Source organism: Apium graveolens, chromosome 2 (genome assembly GCF_009905375.1).
Source record: "Apium graveolens cultivar Ventura chromosome 2, ASM990537v1, whole genome shotgun sequence".
Taxonomy (NCBI): domain Eukaryota; kingdom Viridiplantae; phylum Streptophyta; class Magnoliopsida; order Apiales; family Apiaceae; genus Apium; species Apium graveolens.
The window spans coordinates 24,833,082-24,849,412 of NC_133648.1; the positions used below are offsets into that span (position 1 = coordinate 24,833,082).

The 16,331-nt window shown below is 33.2% G+C and overlaps 2 protein-coding genes across 2 annotated transcripts; one reads left to right on the forward strand and one right to left on the reverse strand.

Moving 5' to 3' along the window:
• The first annotated feature begins 476 nt into the window (after positions 1–476).
• LOC141707138 (mRNA-decapping enzyme subunit 2) lies at positions 477–8,590 on the forward strand. Its single transcript, XM_074510154.1, has 8 exons — positions 477–656; positions 2,240–2,391; positions 2,767–2,894; positions 3,668–3,763; positions 4,870–5,022; positions 6,466–6,569; positions 6,650–6,717; positions 8,181–8,590. Exons 1-8 carry the CDS (start codon positions 574–576, stop codon positions 8,363–8,365), a joined length of 969 nt encoding a protein of 322 aa, XP_074366255.1. The 5' UTR covers positions 477–573; the 3' UTR covers positions 8,366–8,590.
• Positions 8,591–10,032: 1,442 nt separating this feature from the next.
• Positions 10,033–15,954, reverse strand: LOC141705868 (CASP-like protein 5A2). Its single transcript, XM_074508737.1, has 3 exons — positions 15,593–15,954; positions 13,192–13,324; positions 10,033–10,393 (listed from the first exon to the last, which is right to left on the reverse strand). The coding sequence occupies exons 1-3, from the start codon at positions 15,826–15,828 to the stop codon at positions 10,202–10,204; spliced, it is 561 nt and encodes a 186-aa protein (XP_074364838.1). The 5' UTR covers positions 15,829–15,954; the 3' UTR covers positions 10,033–10,201.
• Between the last annotated feature and the right edge of the window lie 377 nt (positions 15,955–16,331).

The following is a 16,331-nucleotide window of genomic DNA, read 5'->3' on the forward strand; positions in this document are numbered from 1 at the left end:
AAACAGTTTTTTGCTTAAAAGCTATCAGATAAGTATTAGGTAAATTCTAAAAACTATTGTCTGAAAAAAACGGTTTTGGTATAGTAGCAAAACTATGTCCCCGTGTTTTTTGGAAAAACTGTTTTCAGTTTTTATAAAAAGTAACTATTAGTTTTATCATCAAACTTTCTCAAAAATATTATTTTTATATATTATATCTAAAAATATGTATAAATTAAAATAATTAAATATTACTTTTGAATAAACATTTTTTCCACCGACACTTTTTTCTCACAGACAACAACAGTTTTCAACTGCAATAAAAGAGCCCGAGTCTGCCGACCAATCGTATTCTAGGCTAGTTTTATTAATTTGTCTCAATTATGTTTTATTAATTTGTCTCAATTGTTATATTTGAACCTTGAAGCCCAAATGGGCCCAATACAAGAGATTACTAGAGGCCCAGTAGAGATCACAGATCCGAACTTGAGTATTTGGACTGAATTGGACTAGAACCAGAAATCAAATCAAACGCTGCAATTATACATACACGCAGTGTGTATCTATACATCCATTGAACCGAAGAAGGAAGGAATGACAGGTCTTCCTCGATCTTCGAGCGCGCCGCTGAGGAATTCAGGCCTCCCTCCTCAAGAACTCCTCGACGATCTCTGCAGGTACCATATACACTACTTACATCTCTCTCTCTCTCTCTCTCTCATACCCTACTTCCATCTCTCTCTCTCTCTCATACACTACTTACATCTCTCTCTCTCTCTCTATATATATATATATATCCCTTTTACTCACTGCCTTTTATCATATTTAACACACACTTATTCCTACTTCTTGTTTTCTTATTACTTGTCAATTCCTGAGTTGTAATTGCTTAGTTTTAGCTTTTCACTGCGTGTTTTCGATACTGCTTTTGCATTATGTTGCCCTGCTGTTAATTGATAACTTTTCTACTTTTTCGAGCTTACATTTTTACTTCATTTATTTCAAGGCTTATTAATTCGCGCGGATGATCAGACTTTTTGCTGTCATTATGTACTGTAGTTATATAACATTGTACCTAGGGAGAAGCTCTAAAATGACCTCTGTGATGGGAAGTATTTTGTGAAAGTATTTCGGGCAAATAAATATGACGGAATGCTTGATGATTGAAAATAGTCATGGAATTAGAATAGTGGCCAACAAATTTAGCCCTAGGTCTTTGTTTGGTTCACAAATATGTTTATTTTGGGGAATTTTTACTTACTAGAAACTTGCATTGCACGATACATTTCCCTTTATAGAGGATGTCAAACTTCCCCCTTACTTTTTGAGTGTCACAAAAGCAACACAACTTGCCCTTAATCCGTAACACTGTGTTACAGAGTTTAATTTTGGACAGAAAGGGGAAGATTTATACCTAATTATTTTCTCTAAGATGTTCCCAAGTTTTTTTTTATAAAAAAAAGAAGAGAAAGGGAGGTTAAATATGGATCAGTTTCTCTCCAAAATTTTATTTTCAAAAGTGGGATGATTGAGAGAGAAAAATATATTATAGTAATGAATACATTGATAGTTTTAACGTATCTTCACTTTCTTTTCCTTTCTTCAAAAACTCAGGAACATTAGGAAAAAAATACGTACCAAAATTTTCTTTTCTTTTTTCCCATATTTATTCTTTTCTTTTCTTCACTTAGAAAACTCGGGAACGTAATGTAAAACTTGTACACTGGAAGAAAACAAGGATTTTGTTTTAGGTGATTTCTGGTCTGCAAGTGCAAAATGTTAGGTGCAAGTCAAGATTAATTATAAATACTTGATAGTTGATATATATGTCTCTCCTGGGGTGAGAATAACCACAGATTTAATTCAGTCATCAACACCCCTCTCCTGAATACATTTTTGAACTTAAAATAGATAGCTGGAAAACTGTTTACTTAAGTTAGGACCACTACTTTTGTGCACAAACATAAAGTGCCCATTCCTTTAATATTTACTATCAGAACTAATATGCACGTACATTAACTAACTACCCAATTATTAGCACAATACATTTAGTACTAATTTTAATAGTGACTGACATGTATTTGGTAAAATAATTGTTACATATTATTGGTTTATGAATCTCGTGCTTATCCTTTCTCAGTTGTAATATAATTTGCAATATGTAATGATTTTGACAGGGTCTTTTTTGTTCTTGTTTCCTAGTTTATGTCTGTAGTCTGTAGTGTCCTTTAAATTGATTCCTTGCGTTATTCCTTTCCAGCCGTTTTGTTTTAAATGTCCCAAAAGAAGATCAACAATCATTCGAGAGGATTTTGTTTCTTGTGGAATATGCACACTGGTTTTACGAGGACAATTCAGTGGAAAGAAATCCTTCACTGAAGTCACTTTCTCTGAAGGAATTCACCTCCCTTAGTATCCTTTTAAATTATATTTTTTATATTTATGTGCGTGTGCGCGAGCGTTTTTGATTATTCTACAATATGTTGGATACTAACTTTTTAATATCTGAATTATTATGGTTGTTGACTCATGAGGATTATGGAATTTTCCTTCCTCCAATATTGAAGAAGGTTTAGTGATGCCCAAATTGCATGACTATCTCTTGAAGCACTAATGCCAAGATCTGTACACTGAAGATGTCTTATGTGGCCATCCACTTGTTTTTTTTTCAATATTTTGTAATAATTAATGAGCATATTTTCTTATAATGGGTTGTTATATCAACAAAAAATATTTGGTTTCTATATCAAATTACTTGACAATATTTGTTTTCCTTATTAATTATAGTGTTTAACAGCTGTGATGTTTTAAAACCATACGTGGCACACATAGATGACATTTTTAAGGATTTCACTTCTTACAAGGTTCGGGTTCCTGTAACAGGAGCCATCATTCTGGATGAAACTTATGAGAGGGTATGGTCTCTTGAATGAATTTGATATTATAATGTACCGTTGTATCTGATTCACTTTCAATTTCTTTAGTAATCAATTACGGAATTGCTCAACATGAAATATGGAAGTTTCTCACATATAATTCATCTGCTGACAGAACTCTTACTGTTGTAAAATTTATGGGCTGCTGATCGTCTAATGACATTCCTAGATCATGACCAGATGAGTTTGAATAAAAAGTATATTGCTGACAATAAAAGGAAATGTAATTTGAATCAGTCAACTTGTATTGTCATTACATAAGTTTTAAAGTTCTTTTTGTTAGAATCTGAAATTAGTCCATTTTTACCACATACTTTCGAACAGTTTAAGGTAGGGTTTCACAAGCTTCTGTTCTTTGCTTATCTTCCCATATACTTAAAATTCTGCATAACCAGTGACATTCTATACCTACTTGTGGTAATATTTTTTTATACAAAAGACACTTTTGTAACAAATTGAAGCTTGATAATATGTCGCCTCACCTGTTTGTGTACGGCTTGAGCATATTGCCAAAGCTAAAATTTGTATTGGAAGAGTCTATATAGACCAAGTTGACTATTTTGTTCTCTAGTTCAGAAAATTATGATATCATGTTGTTCGTCAGGCTTATTGTGTGCTAGGAATCTCATAATCTAAATGTTTTATCTCTTTTTTGGTCACGTTGATACTTATTTTCATTGTTATAAATAGTTTGTTTTTTGTTTTGGAGATGAATTAATATTTACTGACTCATGAGTCTGTGCAAACTGCAGTGTTTACTAGTTAAAGGATGGAAAGGAACAAGTTGGAGTTTTCCACGTGGAAAAAAGAACAAAGATGAGGAAGACCATAAGTGTGCCGTTAGGGAGGTAAGTACCTTGTCTAGAAATTTCTTGATGCTTCCAAAATTTTATGGGTCAGGATTTTAATTACCTAGATGTCTTGAGACCTTCAGGATTTTGATAGAAGATACCCTAAACTTGATCGTCACGGTTCACGAAGATATTACAATCTCAGTAGTATGAGATAAATCTGTTTTTACTTGCTATGCGATTAATATAGATAATTGACCCTCAATATCAGCACCTATTTTATCTAGAAACTGAATAACTTCGTGTACAACGCTACTACAGTAGAGTATTATTCAATTACCAATTACAGCTTGAATTTGCGATACGAATATATTTCATCATTCTTGTACTTCCATTTTTTTATGTTTATATCATTTGGGGGGGATGCTTGATAACAAGATCAGATGTTTAGATGTAAAGGAAGTCAGAATACCGAAGTCATCGAACCTTTTTTTTTACAATATTACAGATTAGATACTAAATAGCTACGGACATTATCAATTGTTCACGATAAAAATAAAACTATGGATATTATAAAAGTAACTGGAATTTAGCAAGGTATGCATTGTTTTAGTAAAATACTTAATAATAAAGGGAACAAAGCTGGTTTCAAGGGCACTACTGAAATGAAACTGGTAATTAAACTGGTCATTGGGGAATGAGAGTATGTAAGATGAGCCCACACCTACATCTGGATCCAGACAAGTTCACAAAGTGTGGGTACGCACTTACACAACAAACTCTACACCAAGATGCATCCCAACCTAGCACGGCGTCTTGTTCATAACACACACAGCAGTTAGCATAAGTATAACCGCAGGAACTCTAAGAAGCCCCTATGCTGGTATACTCTTGTATGGAAATAATTTTTTTATTTCTTCATTTATGCATATTATGACAGTGCATGGAAGTTTCATTGGCTTTGAATGTTCTTCTCTAAATTGCTTAGTTCTAGCTTTCTAGTTTCTTTTGTTTTACGGTGCAATACAACTTCCGAGTGTTTTTGCATACTGTGTTCATTGTCTACTCCTTGCTGGAGGATCCCTGATGAGGGATGAAAATTTAATATGAGCACATGCAGATGCAAGCTTTCTGATGTCAACTTAACTCTATGTTGGATGCAGGTTCTGGAGGAAACAGGTTTTGATTTTTCGAAACTTCTTAACAAAGACGAGTACATTGAAATGATATTCGGTCAGCAGCGGGTGCGGCTGTATATAGTTACTGGTGTCAAAGATGATACGGCATTTGCTCCACTTACCAAAAAAGAAATTAGTGTATGTTTTTTTAATATTACATTTAAAAACAAAAGAGTCACAGTGAATTCATTTTGATTTCTAGCTAACACCTAGTGAGCAATATAACACTTTGTCCCAAATAGATTAGTCTTTCTTTATAAGAAAAACTATACCAATATGTTCCTTTACCCTTTTTGGTATGAATTATACAAACCATTACAAAAAAAAAAGTTGACCTCATAAATCTCCCCAAAATAGATTGATTTTTTTATTAGCTATAGAATATTATTTTTTAGATCCTTGTCTAGTAAGAAATAATTTAAAAAGTTCTTATCCTTTTATATACATCCCCGAAGTAATTAATGAATTATACTTGGCAATGTCTCTAGTTAGTCACATCATCAATATTGGCAGAGATGTACAGTTGCATTTTGCTTTGTAGAAGTTATTCTTGACCATCATATAGGTACAGAGAAAGTTAGAGATTGTCAAAAAAATATATTATCAATACATATATAATGGAAATATAAACAAGAACTTACATGTTTAACTTTTCCTAATAGGTAGAACCCAAGCAGCCCGATGTAGTTTTTGGGATTAAAACTTAATAAACTTTAGGATATCTATGTATAATTTTTATTGTTTTCCTTTTCCTGGTTATTCATTAATAAAAAGTGAGATAAGTACTTCTCATAATTTCTAAAAACTACATGCATAATTAATATAGGGAAACCACAAGATTAGTTAATGAAGATATAAATCCATGAAATGATTATGCAGAAGACTTTTGCTCCTATAAAGAATCTGACTTTTGTTCGAGTCTAAATAGTACTGTGTGCAGCAAACCTTGGGCGGGAAATTCACCAGTTAGATGAGTGGCTATTTGCAAATGTTGACTAGATCCCCGGATTTACAACCCTAAGGAAGATGTGTAAATAATAGAACTCTCTTAGGATTGAGATAGTCGCCTAGAGCCTGCTTAAATAGATTTCGCTAGGCAATATCGAAACTTGCCTACCCAGAATAATTCAGATCACAAGGTTAGTAAGAAGAAAAGGTGGAAATATCACAGTGATCACTTGAATGAAAAAAAAAGATAGAAAAGGAAATTGCTGAGGTCAAACACAGACTTGGATCCAAATTTAAAATGAAAGACATGGATATTATTTTCTTATAATTGAAGTCGTCTGAAGCATATTGGTATTTTGCATTTATAAAAGAAGTATATTATTGATGTCTCGAATTAAACATATGTGTTGGGATGTAAAACAGTAAAATTGTGGTTTCTTCTTCCATTGAATCCAAAAGTCACCTTTAACTTGGCAAAAAAAAAACTTAGCAAAAAAAAAAGTCACCTTTATCGAGGAGCTAGGGTAGATTATAGAGATCGACACAAAGATTAGTTGATAAGTTGATAGTTTACTTGCAAAAAACATAAAACTAATTAGGGTGGGATGTAACATTTTTTTTTCTTACATGCAGGAAATAGCATGGCATCGGCTCGATGAACTTCAACCGGCTAATAATGATGTTATATCTCGTGGGATCACTGGTCTCAAGCTTTACATGGTTTCCCCATTCTTGGCGTGAGTATATATGCTACAGTTCATGTAATCTCCTCCATAGATGTTTCTTTATTAATGGTGTAATATTTTTTTCCTTGTAGATCTTTGAAAGCATGGATTTCAGCACATCAACCCCCTATAGCACCAAAGCTAAATGCTCCCATGAAAGGTTTGGTTCTTGCTTTCCCTTTCCCTCGCCTTAGATGGCAATAAAATGAAGGATAAATTCAAAATATAGTTATTTTCCAGTTTATTAGGTTAATCTAGCCTTATGAAAATATGTTATTGAAGAAAGTTTGCCGCTAGGTTTTGTTGGAAAATATGTTATTGAAGAAAATATGTTATTAATATAAGTTAAAGCTTATATTTTTAATATCTACTTTGTGAATGAATAATTTTTCTGAGTAACGATCATCTCCATAAGTTCATTGGACTATTCTTCTTGTCTTATAGACATTAGTATTCACTATTGGTTCAAATCTATAATGATTGTTGATTGAGTGGACATATCGTTACTTATTACTGTAGTTATTAGTGTTGTAATGTCTAATTATGTGAGTTTACTTCTCCTGCATCAATTGATTCATTGATGCAAATTCAAAGAAGTCTGGAAAAACATATTTAAGAAGGCAAAAGAAGGTTCCAGAGTATAATTAGGTTCAATGACCAGGTTCAGTTCATGATTTAGTTAACTGTATCTCAAGTAAATTAGTCAAACAAATCTAGAAGTATCCTACTAGTTCATATAATTGTTAAATTTTGAGTCGAGTTTGGACAACTTGACCGGAAAAATTCATGCTAAGCCATTCTTTGAGGGGAGGGGTGAGGTGGAGAAAGTATATAAAGATTTACACCATGATTTGTTTTTATATCTTTCATCATTCACCCATCCATTTCATTTATTTTTATATCTTTCATCATTCACCCCCTCCTTTATTTTCAACATCCAATCTGTTCCAGCCAACCAAATGCAACTTGAGGGTAGCAAAAAGCCAAATTTGATTGCGATTAAATAGAAGAACTATCAACTTTATCTTTACCCAAAGCCCCAACTGAAGCACTCATATTTTGTGAGAAGTTTGAGCGTAGATCTGCTTCCATTCAGTTGTCCGTCCAATCCATATATAGAAAATGAACAAACAAGGCCACCACAAGTGAAGGGCTAATGCCAATTAGAGCTATTTTAAATAGGATACACATAAATAAGAATAAGATAGTACAAGCTGGAGAAGTCACACGGCAACACTTATTTTATATGGCAATGTAAAAAAATTGAATATAAATGCCCATGGAAAAGATGAGATGATGTGATCTTTCAATTTTCTAATATTATATGCTTTTATAATAAACTCTTTATAAGTTTCCAAAATAATTAGGTGACATGGAAAGAAATTACCCTTCAATGATAGTTGGCATAGTGGAAGAGCCTAGTGAACAGGGCTGGTTCCAAGTTCCAACAATTGATTGCAACATAGCCGAATGGTATAATAGAGAGAAAACTTTGTGCCACAAATGACGATGTCCTTTAATCCACATGATATAAAAAAAAATTGATTGAAGCTAGGCCTATCTGTAGTTTCCTTTTTCAATTAATTTATTATGCTAATCAACCAATAATCACTGCTTCTGAAGGAATCAGTGTTTGGAAGGCCAAGACCAATTCAACAGGAAGCAGCACAACAATTGCGGAATCTCCAGTAGTTAAAACCAAGGCAAGTACTCAATCTTCTGCCATGGGTCCTGGAAGGAGCTTCAGAAATTTCCGGTTTGATACTGGCCCTATTTTCCAAGCGATGGAAACATCCTTCTTATCTTGACTTTGTAGGATGAACTGTAATTCGTATGTGTTGTGAAGTGTTCGATTTGCACATAATCTGGTTAGGTTTAGTTCTTGCACCACTACTGATCAGTATCTGTGATCTGATGGTACTACATTGTAGTCTTACCTCTTTTCTTGGCTTAAACTCTCTCTAGCGGACCAAGCAGAAGCTTACTGTATTTTCTTTTGTTCAAATTAAATATGCACCTATGAATTCTCTGTACAGAGCTTTGTGAGATGTTCAGGTCAAAGTTTTCGAGTCTCGTTTTTTTTTCCTTTTTTTTAGAATGAAAGTAAGACTGATAGTGTTGATTTGTAAAGATGGGTTATATAGTTCCTCAAATCACCAAGCACATATTCAGAATTGCTTGATTAATATCATTCACGGACTTTGCACTCTTTGACCTTGCAGTATAACATTTTAGTTCATCGGTGTGAATGGCTCTTTCCTCAGAATGATATTCTTATTGTGCTTGTGATTTTAGAGGATCAGGTCAAAAGAGAAGAGAGTACCGAGTCCCGGCCAGAGAATCCAAAGAGAATACGGATTACCTGAAGATTTCAATTAATATGTGTGTGAATTGCAATTTGTATATTTCTGTTTGATACACATTAGTATGTTGTTATTGAAGAGAACTTGGGTAGTAAAAATACTTCAATTGAGTAGGAAAATGCGGCAAGAAAGTAGAGAGGAGGATAGAGAAAAAATTACAAAATAACTGCTTCCTGATGAGAATGAGATCAATGAAAATTACCATTTTAAAAAATGGCCAATTTTAAGCTGTGATACTCAGGTCTAGTTTGTTTCATGGGAAATTGAACTTCCTTGAAATTAAGTTATTGCTAGAAGCTACACCATAATTAAAAATATATGTATAATTAGAAATATATGTGTTTTGTTTATTATCTGTGTAACTAATGATTATGCAGTTAATTTTGGTAAGTATTAAATAATTTTATACTTGTTTCTAGGGACCATGATTAAGTTTGATAACTAAGTTTTCATATTTTGTAAAAACTATAAATATCACATAATTTCAATTTCCTTTATCCAATTTAAAATACATTAAATCAAACAATTTAATTATTTTATTATTCAAGAAACTCCAAGTTATACAATTGAGTTACATGGGAAAAAATTATGCCTCAATTGTTCGGGTATTCAAATTTGTATAAAATACTTAAGTGGGGGGAGGGTGTTGGATATAGGTATTGAGTATCAAAATATATTGATATAGTAAGATATCACAGGTGAATAATTCAATCACAGTTGGGTTATCTCTTGGATCAAAATTGATCATATAAATATTGTAATTGATAATTTTAAATGAAAAATAGGCTAAAGTTGGACATCAATCCAGGCTGATAATTTCATTAATTGGGATAGGAATATGATAGAAGGGCTATAGAAACAAGGGCGGGCAGAAGTGGTTAATTTGTTCTAGACAGGCTTAATTTTATTTTATTTTTTTGTCATTTTCATTATTCTAAACTTTACTAAAATTTGATAAAACTAAAAATAAAAACCTGCAGGAGTTCAATTATAAAAAAGACAAGCCGTAGCCTTACTATTTTCAAGTCTTGTACCGATTAATTTCTGTCAAATTTCTAAGTCCGGCACCCTTACTATTTTATTATTTGTGCAAGTTAGAATCAAATTGTTTATAAGAACTGCTTAATTTCAGCTATTAAGTATAAACGTTTATCCTTTCAAAAAAAAAAAGAGTACAAACTTTATAATATACACAAGTGTATTAGAATTTTACATAAAAGGGTACCATGAAACAACAGTTTGGATCATAATATGAACCAAGCAGATACGCCTCACATTCACTTACCTCGATGCCAGTGACCAATAGTTTAAGAAAAAGGATGGCGAAATGGCAAACCAACTCATGAAGGCCAAACCAGTCGCTATTTCAAACCGAGTACAGTTATTCTGGTCACAGTCGTTAAAATCGTTATTAATAAGGACCGTTATACCAGCTGATGAGCATGCTGCCGCAAATGTAAGTGTGGATGTAATCTGCAAATGAACAAGTTCAGGACAAGGGATTGAAAATGCCCACAAAATTTAAAACAAGACGCCTGAGATATTCTCAGCTCAAACATCCTTTATTCCAAATAATTGGACTGTGCACAATCTGAATCTGATAGGCAAGTGCAGAAATTGAAAAGCCGTAAAAGTTCCTCAAAAGTGACAAAAAATATGGGAGAGGATATTCATTACTAGACTCCATATAAACTGCAGTCCTAGCACAATGAACCTAATCCAAATTCATCAACTTGTACAAAAAAAGGAAAAAAAAAATCACATATGCAAACAATAATGTTAGCCCAGAGGTGCATTTATAATCACTTATGGCTTCAGATCTGAAATCTTATGCGGATATAGAGATATTCTGGGAAATATAGGCCAATGATCCTAATCATATTATGTATATTTGACATACTCCATCTAGTGTCCTTCTAAAACAAAGATGGTTCAATCCATATAGAAAAGATAGTGGTATTGGTATTAATAATGATGAGGCTCCTAATTTATGATAAGACTATTATTCATTCCACAAAAATTACTCTTCCATACAAAAGACGAGTTGAGACATGAACCATCCTCATCACTGGTCATACTACCGCAGTTCTAAAATAGCTACCATTTACACATTTTAGGTATACTCTTAGGAAGGAAGGAAAATGAACTTTTCAGCTATGTGAAGCCTTGTGATATCGTGTGCATAATAAGGATAAAATAATTATTATGAATTCCTTTTAGAAAAACTTCAATGCACAATCAATAAAAAATGGAATTTCACACATAGGCTTTGCATGTAAAATTGGAAAAAAAGGGAGGGGGAGGGGCACTCATATCCATCATCCTCGTATGTAAAGATTAAAATCCATCATATCAGAGTCCACTGTTATTATTATTCACATATCATAGTATTTTTCCCCATACTTTTATTTTTGATAAATACTAAGAAAAGTATACTCTTCTCAACAGTTGCATCGAGCAGAAATAATAGGAAAAATTAAAAGCATTATAAAATTATGTAGCTTGACTTTCCTTTGTCTTTAGATCAAGGAATTGTGTGAGTGAATACTGAATACTTATTTTACATATTAGTAGCAGTTTGACAAAATAATAAACTATACTGGTCAGGTGATCAGAAAACAAGAGTATATATTAGAGGTTCAGTCTTTCTATTATGGTTCGACTATTTGGCAATATCGCATGAAATTGAAACGAAACATAAAAATTATTGATAAATTATTACATGGTACACCCTTTAAATGCCTATTCGCCAAACTTGTTAACTTGTCCAAAGTAGAATATCCTTCGTTCCTTCCAAAAGTAATATAAGCTTGGACACTGACAGACAAGCATGCATTTGCTATATGTTACGGAGTTCCAAAATCTGGTAAATGCTATCTTAAAATTTATGAATAGAGTAAAAATTAGCGAACCTTATTGATGTTCTTGATTTACGATTTAATTTTGAGGTAAATCCTATTACAAGACATCTCAGAATTATATATTTAGCCTGCTACACAACCGTTAGTAGTACCCGAACAGAACACTATACCTAGATCCACTTCCAAGGATTACTTAAATGCAGCTGAGGTGTCGATGTAAAATTGTAATCATAAAACTACTGCATGTCAAAGTAATATAAGCTTGGACACTGACAGACAAGCATGCATTTGCTATATGTTACGGAGTTCCAAAATCTGGTAAATGCTATCTTAAAATTTATGAATAGAGTAAAAATTAGCGAACCTTATAGATGTTCTTGATTTACGATTTAATTTTGAGGTAAATCCTATTACAAGACATCTTAGAATTATATATTTAGCCTGCTACACAACCGTTAGTAGTACCCGAACAGAACACTATACCTAGATCCACTTCCAAGGATTACTTAAATGCAGCTGAGGTGTCGATGTAAAATTGTAATCATAAAACTACTGCATGTCTAAGCCCTCTAAGATCATGTAGAAGCTCTGTATAGAGTGCATAAACTTATTTATATATAGAAGGTGTTGTACAATAATTCTGAAAGAAACACCAAGTGACTAATATTTAAGCTCTTTCTTTTTTCTTCCTTGAAAACTATTTAAGAAAATTTACATGAAAAAAGGCCTTTTCCGGCACAATATAAATGAAATTTCCCAAAATAGCAGTAAAAAAGATGGCCCTTTTTCGCACTTATAAACGTACATGCCTCTTGTATTTTTCTTGTTACTTCAGATGGATGTATGACGTAGTTGTAATTCAGCTGGCCTTCATTTTTTTAATTAAACTTCAGCCTATTAGCTAAGGTCATGTGTATAGTGTATTAAATATAGACAGGCTAATGTATTGTGTAAGCGGGCCAGTATTCAACCGCAAGCTCCCCTGTCCAGATTGAGTGCAAAACGTAAGTTTCACCCTCATGTGTAAGAAACACAAAGTAGCAAAGCGTTTCTTTTAAAAAAAAGACGCCGAATAAACTTGAATTTTAACAGAAACCTGAATATCAACAGCCAGCCCTATAATTTAACTTATTTTTTTGTAAAATGATTATAATTGTTAATTATCGCTCTGCTAAACTCTAATATAGTACAGATTTTTCTGGTGTGTTATGCCTGCCTAGTAGTTGTCAAGCTGAAGAGTAAACTTCCAAGGGTTTGGAGCTGAATAAAAATTAATAAAAACTTTTTAGCATTGAATCACTAAGAAATTTTAGCCAAAAAGAGAATGCAGCAGTTACGAAAGCATGTACAACGGCGTGTGAGTTTCCAAATAGCTAAGCAGTCTAGCTGAAACATGAAAATCATTCTTACCCCATCCCCCATAGCGAACAAGGTGACAACTTTGGAATTCCTCAAGGACCGCTTCACCAACAAAGCATATATATCAACAACTCCAAGTGATAGACTCCACACGGTCTGCAAGCTCATAGCAGCAACAAGGTAGCTGGAATTGAAGCATTTAAATATTTATTACGCAGAATAGTTTATGATGCACATTATTTGATTTCATACATGTTATATTTAAAAAGAGGAACCTTTGTTGGGATAGAAGAAAGACAGTAATTATGGAGAATGAGAAGTGTTTTACGTTCTCACGAATGTTTCCTATTTCTACAACTCCTATGCAGTAAAAGCCTTGATTATATTAATACGTACTTCCATTTAATTAAGTTAGTAAGAACATTCTAGTACTGACCGCCACCTGGATAACTGGATAAGCATATACCTATCTAACATTTATATTAGTGGTGTTCATAGTCGCCTGTTATTTTATTTTTGATACTTAAACTAATACAGTGGAAAATAGTTGTGGTATATAACTTAGCATTAGATATCAGATACTATTTAAGCTCATATATGTTCAGTAAAGAGACTGGTTCGGAATACAGCGCACTTCAAGAACAGTTGGTTAAACACTATATATTAGAAAAAAGACCTAAAGAAGGCTCTTGATATACCCTGTGATAATGTATACAAAAGAATTTAACCCAATAGCAGATAAGAAGCTTCAACTAATTCTAGTCGAGATCTGCTTCCAAATAATTATCTACAGTATTAAAGGAAACAACTGACTGTAGTAATACAAATAAAATATTTCTAATAATCTACTTATTTAATATGTTTAACCTTATAATAAATAATAACTATATAACTTCTACATAGAAACATAAAACAATTACGCATTCACTTTATGATCCTTTGTTCAACGTCATTTCTGAGTACGTGTGCACAAATTGTTGTGTGATAATGAATTGTGTCGTATATTGTATTATATAATTGTAAGTTGCAACTAGCTCTTGCATATGCTTGGTTTGTTACTACTATGTAATAATCATTGAGAATTTGGTTGTATCGTGTATAAATTTGTACGTATTTGTGTGCTTGACTTTTGACAAGTGCGAGTCTCACTTAAATGGAGTGCAAAAATATGTCTGAGATCTGCTCCCCTGTTTTGAGGGTCATGTGCCTTGGTCCACCTAGAGAACGCTCATCTGAACAAATATCTATCGAGAAAGAGACACACTGATGTAAGAAATTCACTATCCTATAGCATAAAGAAGGTGAAAAGAAGGCATTTGTCATGCCATTACGACTATTCCCACATGTAGTTGTCAATAGTAACGTCTCTCGACAACTGATTTCTATAAATAACCTTACTAATTTAGATTATAATTAATATAGTATACAACAGATTACGATTACATATAATTTAATGTGCTAAACTTGCATGCCAAGCGCTTGCACTAGTGTTCAAGTCCCTCGCCCCTTCTCAAAGTAAATTGAACAATTTTGCAGGTCCTCCCGAAACTTGCTGACAAACTCACAAGTACCAGGTCACCAGGTGGCTGATATAGGTGTGGAGTTCCCTTACAAAATTAAAATTATCAAATTTGTCCAATTTAGCGATTCAACTAACCAACTCTAACAAACTTTCACTTTCTACAATTAAGAATCTATCATTCCTTTATTCAACCCTAAATATCATTGCATATACATAAAGAGAATCTTCATATACAGAACTAACATATAAACAATCTTACCACATCAAAACCCCTTTGTTGCATCAAACAAATACTACTCCTAACATATCCCTTTCCCCTCGATCAAAATCTTATTTCTAACCGAAAAGTGCATCATATAAATACACAACTTCAAAAGTTAGTAAATTTACACATTAGTTTCTCAACACAACAAAAGCAAATCAGACACACACAACATTAAAGCACGAAAAGCTAATAGCCTCGAGAGAGACAAATTTTATCCATTCAACGAAATTATTAATTTTATCAAGGGTTATTAATTTTATCAAGGGTTATTCATTTATCTTGGTATTCACTTATCAAGTTTCTAATAACACACAAACAGTCACACCCTTGCAAGGGGGAGAACTGTTTCTTTTATACTCATATTAATTTTATCGAGGTTATTCATTTATCCGGTTATTCAAATATCAAGGTTCCAATAACACACATAGGTTCTAACAACACATATGACACATACAATTATACCCTCGGAAGGGGGAGAATTGTATTCATTTATTTTATCGAGATTATTCATTTATCGGATTTCACATATCAAGGTTCTAATAACACACATGCAGTTATACCCTTGGAAGGGGGAGAATTATATTCAATAAATCGAATTTTATCGATGTTCATTTATCGAGTAATCACGTAAATTAAGTAGGGAGGAGGAGAATAGGTGATAATACCGAAAGGCGGTGACGGAGGGGAAATCAGGGGTGGTGATCATGACAGCGAGAGAGACGAGAGCGAGAGAGAACTGAAGAAAGCGTAAAAGGAGAGCAGTAAAAGTGCCAGGCATGCCTTGAATGTCTTTCATACGAATTCTGGGGGGTGGTATTCCATTGTCTGGTTCTATATCAGCAGCATGCGAAGGGATCACTGCCAGGTTTACTGGATGCACCGCTGGGTGGCTTCTGCTCATTTTTGCTTTTGTATTTGGAGAGAGACGAGAGAGACAGACAGAGAGAGAGACAGACAGACAGACAGAGAGAGATTATTATGAGTTGCAACAAGCAGTTTGAGTTTTGAGTAGTCTCTCTCAGTCAACAAGCATTTTGATGTTTTGAGTAATCAATTTTGGCCTTTTCGGGGGAATTTGTGAGTAGGACGGAAACTTAGCTGACTAGTTTTACTACGACGCCGTTTACCCGGGTTAAGTAATAACTATTCTATTACTCCACGTTGCGATGCTACTAGAATTCGAATATAATGGTTGCGGGTATGTATTGAATCTGGATTTTGAACGATTTTTCCCGATTTTTTAAATTCTAAGGTAATTTATTGGAAAATAATAGGTATATCGTAGACTTTGAAAATTGTTTTCGTATTTTATGTGTAACACGTATGATTAGTAATTTTTTTAATAAAAAAATGAGACTCCCGTACATATGTGCATATGCGTAAATAAATTAAAACATGTCAAAT

Coding starts and splice junctions, on each gene's coding strand:
- LOC141707138 (XM_074510154.1), top strand. CDS start 574: ATGACAGGTCTTCCTCGATCTTCGAGCGCGCCGCTGAGGAATTCAGGC. Junction 657..2,239: donor CTCCTCGACGATCTCTGCAG/GTACCATATACA, acceptor ATTCCTTTCCAG/CCGTTTTGTTTTAAATGTCC. Junction 5,023..6,465: donor TTACCAAAAAAGAAATTAGT/GTATGTTTTTTT, acceptor TCTTACATGCAG/GAAATAGCATGGCATCGGCT.
- LOC141705868 (XM_074508737.1), bottom strand. CDS start 15,828: ATGAGCAGAAGCCACCCAGCGGTGCATCCAGTAAACCTGGCAGTGATC. Junction 13,325..15,592: donor CCCTCCGTCACCGCCTTTCG/GTATTATCACCT, acceptor CTTCAATTCCAG/CTACCTTGTTGCTGCTATGA. Junction 10,394..13,191: donor TGTTCGCTATGGGGGATGGG/GTAAGAATGATT, acceptor GTTCATTTGCAG/ATTACATCCACACTTACATT.